General features: G+C 52.4%; 1 protein-coding gene across 1 annotated transcript in view; it reads left to right on the forward strand.

The window, feature by feature from the left end:
- The window catches only part of LOC103398969 (golgin subfamily A member 3-like), a gene marked incomplete at its 3' end in the record, with an annotated part of 8,308 nt that overhangs the window by 3,411 nt on the left and 4,281 nt on the right, over nucleotides 1–616 (forward strand). The window contains exons 4-5 of the mRNA XM_025053924.1: nucleotides 3–174; nucleotides 364–475. Of these exons, the coding sequence (XP_024909692.1) occupies nucleotides 3–174; nucleotides 364–475 (284 nt within the window). The remainder of the gene's footprint in view (nucleotides 1–2; nucleotides 175–363; nucleotides 476–616) is intronic.

Raw genomic sequence — 616 nt, forward strand, 5'->3', positions numbered from 1 at the left:
GTCGGTGGTGAGGGAGCGACAGCGAGGCCCCTACACGGTGGAGGGGCGGGAGATTGCCGCGGAGGCCATCGGTCAGTTCCCCTCCCTGCAGGAACTGTTGAAGGAGGTCAGCGAGGAGCAGCAGCAGCACCAGGAGGAGGCGCCAGAACCTCGCAGGCACAGTTTCTCCAGCAGGTGTGAACTGGTCGTGTTTTGTTCAGTGTTTCCCAAACTTTGTGACCCGAGTCAATAGAAATAATTCGTAAACTCCTGGGTAACATGATGCGAGACGACCCGGAAAAAAAATTCTTGTGACCCACCTGAGGGCCGTGACCCAGACTTTGGGAAACAATGATGTAAAGGTTTCTGATTTTTTTTTTCCAGTGTGTCTCTGGACAGTTCAGTGATGGGCCACGATGAAATGCTCCAGGTGCTGAAGGAAAAGATGAGGCTCGAGGGCCAGCTGGAGTCCCTGTCGTCTGAAGCTAATCAGGTTGTTTGACCGGAGGATTTTTTTTAAAATTATTTTTGCCCTAGACAAATCCTCCGTTGTGACGCACTCAAATGTCGTGAAGTGAAGGACGGGGCGGGGGGGCAGATGGGTTTTTTTTTTTTTACTTGGGGGCCGCCCAGCTGT

This window comes from Cynoglossus semilaevis, unplaced genomic scaffold (assembly GCF_000523025.1).
Source record: "Cynoglossus semilaevis isolate Cse_v1.0 unplaced genomic scaffold, Cse_v1.0 scaffold489, whole genome shotgun sequence".
Classification (NCBI taxonomy): domain Eukaryota; kingdom Metazoa; phylum Chordata; class Actinopteri; order Pleuronectiformes; family Cynoglossidae; genus Cynoglossus; species Cynoglossus semilaevis.